The 2500-nt window shown below is 49.6% G+C and overlaps 1 protein-coding gene across 1 annotated transcript in view; it reads right to left on the bottom strand.

The window, feature by feature from the left end:
- Positions 1 to 2500, bottom strand: part of itsn2b (intersectin 2b) — a 29625-nt gene that overhangs the window by 5580 nt on the left and 21545 nt on the right. The window contains exons 23-24 of the mRNA XM_083684234.1: positions 121 to 242; positions 1 to 14 (exon numbers count right to left, since the gene is read on the bottom strand). The exon at positions 1 to 14 is cut by the window's left edge and continues 93 nt beyond it. Coding sequence (XP_083540360.1) covers positions 1 to 14; positions 121 to 242 — 136 coding nt within the window. The remainder of the gene's footprint in view (positions 15 to 120; positions 243 to 2500) is intronic.

Here is a 2500-nt window from a genome sequence, read left to right as displayed (position 1 = left end):
GGCTTATGGAACACCTGAAGACAACGCCTCAGTAAACCTCTGTGTACTCTTGAGAACGGCCGTGTGTGTGTGTGGAAGTGTGTGTGCGTGTAAGTGTGTGTGTGTGTGTGTGTGTGTTACCTCCAGTACTATCTGTAGGTCTTCTACGTATCTCTCCTCAGTCTGGATGAGCTCATGGATGTATCCCTGCCTCTTCCTCTCCTGAGGGCTCATGGAGTCAAGACTAGTCAGGTCAGCACACCCTGACAGAGGGGACGAAAGGGGGAGGGAGGGAGGGGAGGGAGAAAAGAGAGAAAGAGAGAGAGCAAGTCATTTAAAAACACCTTAAACATTTCCAAATCAAAACAATCAGCAACTCCAGATCCGAACCAGCACGGCACTCTGCACACCGACCGCTCTCTCAAAAACACACACACACACACACACACACACCGACCGCTCTCTCAAAAACACACACACACACACCAACCGCACTCTCAAAAACACACACACACACAGACCGCTCTCTCAAAAACACACACACACACACCAACCGCACTCTCAAAAACACACACACACACAGACCGCTCTCTCAAAAACACACACACACACACCAACCGCACTCTCAAAAACACACACACACACACAGACCGCTCTCTCAAAAACACACACACACACCAACCGCACTCTCAAAAACACACACACACACACCGACCGCACTCTCAAAAACACACACTAACACAACCCTCAAAACCAAACGGAAGTGAGAAACACGCCGATCGACACGTCAAATAAAAAACACACAGATCAGACTCACAACGATCACTCAGGAGTCTCAGAACCAACCGACTCCACCGCAACACACACCCAACACACACCCAACACGCCGACCCTCTGGACCCGGCCGAGCGCGCGCGTGTGTGTGTGTGTGTTTAGATGACGGCACAGAGAGCTCTCCTAGTATCTGCCTTGACTGGAGTCACAGCCGACTGTGCTACATCTGTACTGGTCTTATGCTTGTGTGTGTGTTTTTGTGTTTGTGTGTGTTTGTACACCCACCCCTGTCACATACCTCTCCTTCTAACTTTCTCTGAACCCATATTCTTTCAAACAAGTTCCTCATCTGGATTCACACACACACACACACACACACACACACACACACACACAGAGGGGGCTCTTACCTTGCTCAGAGTGCCCATTTGGACAGTCGTGGAGTCCCATACATGTGTAAGTGTCTTGCTCAGTGTGGCCCCCCTCTCCCCCCTCTCCCCCCTCATCCCAGAGCCTTAGGAAGTGCAGTCTCTCCTGTCTGTGCAGACTCATTCTCTCCCTGTCTGACCGTCTGTCTCCAACCCTGCTAGGCTTTACTACTGTCCTCTCCTCTCACCTCACAACACACTAAGCCCATTGCGAGATCCTGACACCCACAGCAAAGCTGTTTTTACCAAAATATGACAGGGGACTCTAGACATGCTTACGGGGGGGAGGGGGGGGGGGGGGGGTAGGGGGGGATTAAAGCTGTGTGTCTCTGTGCTAGCATTGTACTTTTGGGAAAAGTTATTCCATTGGACTATGGACCTTAGGTGGCATGTGTTGCCTTTCCTGAAGTTGAACAACAAACCTTTGATATGGTATAGCTACAGGTGGTAGTAGCGTGTGCAGTGTGCAGTATATCTAGACATTGGTGAGGAGGCCTGAGACCTACGACTATCTGCCCTTGTTGCCTTAACTCTGCTTTAGACGTGTTAACAGTCAACACAGGCTGAACTGATTATTTCCCCCCCCCCCCCTCCGAGACAAACTGTCAAGATAGTTAAAGGCATCCCAACACTCACTCAGGGACAACAACAAAACCACGCCACGTTTTCATTTTGAAACCAACCTTTTTTTAATAGTCTACTTTTCACTTTATATTCATATGTAAATAATAATTAGGCACATTTTCTTTTTCGCAAAATGGTCTCACCGTCATACGGCTTCCGGAGCGACGACAAGCCCACAGATTATAGTATGGTACAGAGGAGGACCCACGGGAGGAACCGTTACAGTGCTTCGTTGTCCAAAACCTCAGCTTGTTTGCATAGATTAGTTCCTCAGTCACTGTTCCAGTCGCTCAACCACTCCAATCATGCAAACCACAGGCACACAGCAGCCAACGGACCAATAACACAGGCCTCGTCAATACTAGCTCATTTAAAGTGCAATTAGCATCTAGCTGTTGTCCTCTTAACCCGGCAACGCTTATGAACCATCATCGGGACATACCCAGCCAGGTATGGCATCATCGGGACATACCCAGCCAGGTATGGCATCATCGGGACATACCCAGCCAGGTATGGCTTATGAACCATCATCGGGACATACCCAGCCAGGTACGGCTTCTAGACACAAGCAGGCTACTGGACACAGTGGTCATACTGCGGTAAGTCCCTGTGGGTGAAAGGTAGTGGGTTCTGTGTGGGCTGAGGCGGAAGGTAAATGATCTGGTCACTCGGTCTCAACTAACGAAACAGAAGAC

Source organism: Argentina silus, assembly GCF_951799395.1.
Source record: "Argentina silus genome assembly, chromosome: 14".
Classification (NCBI taxonomy): Eukaryota; Metazoa; Chordata; class Actinopteri; order Argentiniformes; family Argentinidae; genus Argentina; species Argentina silus.
This window is presented reverse-complemented; position numbering and strand designations above follow the sequence as displayed.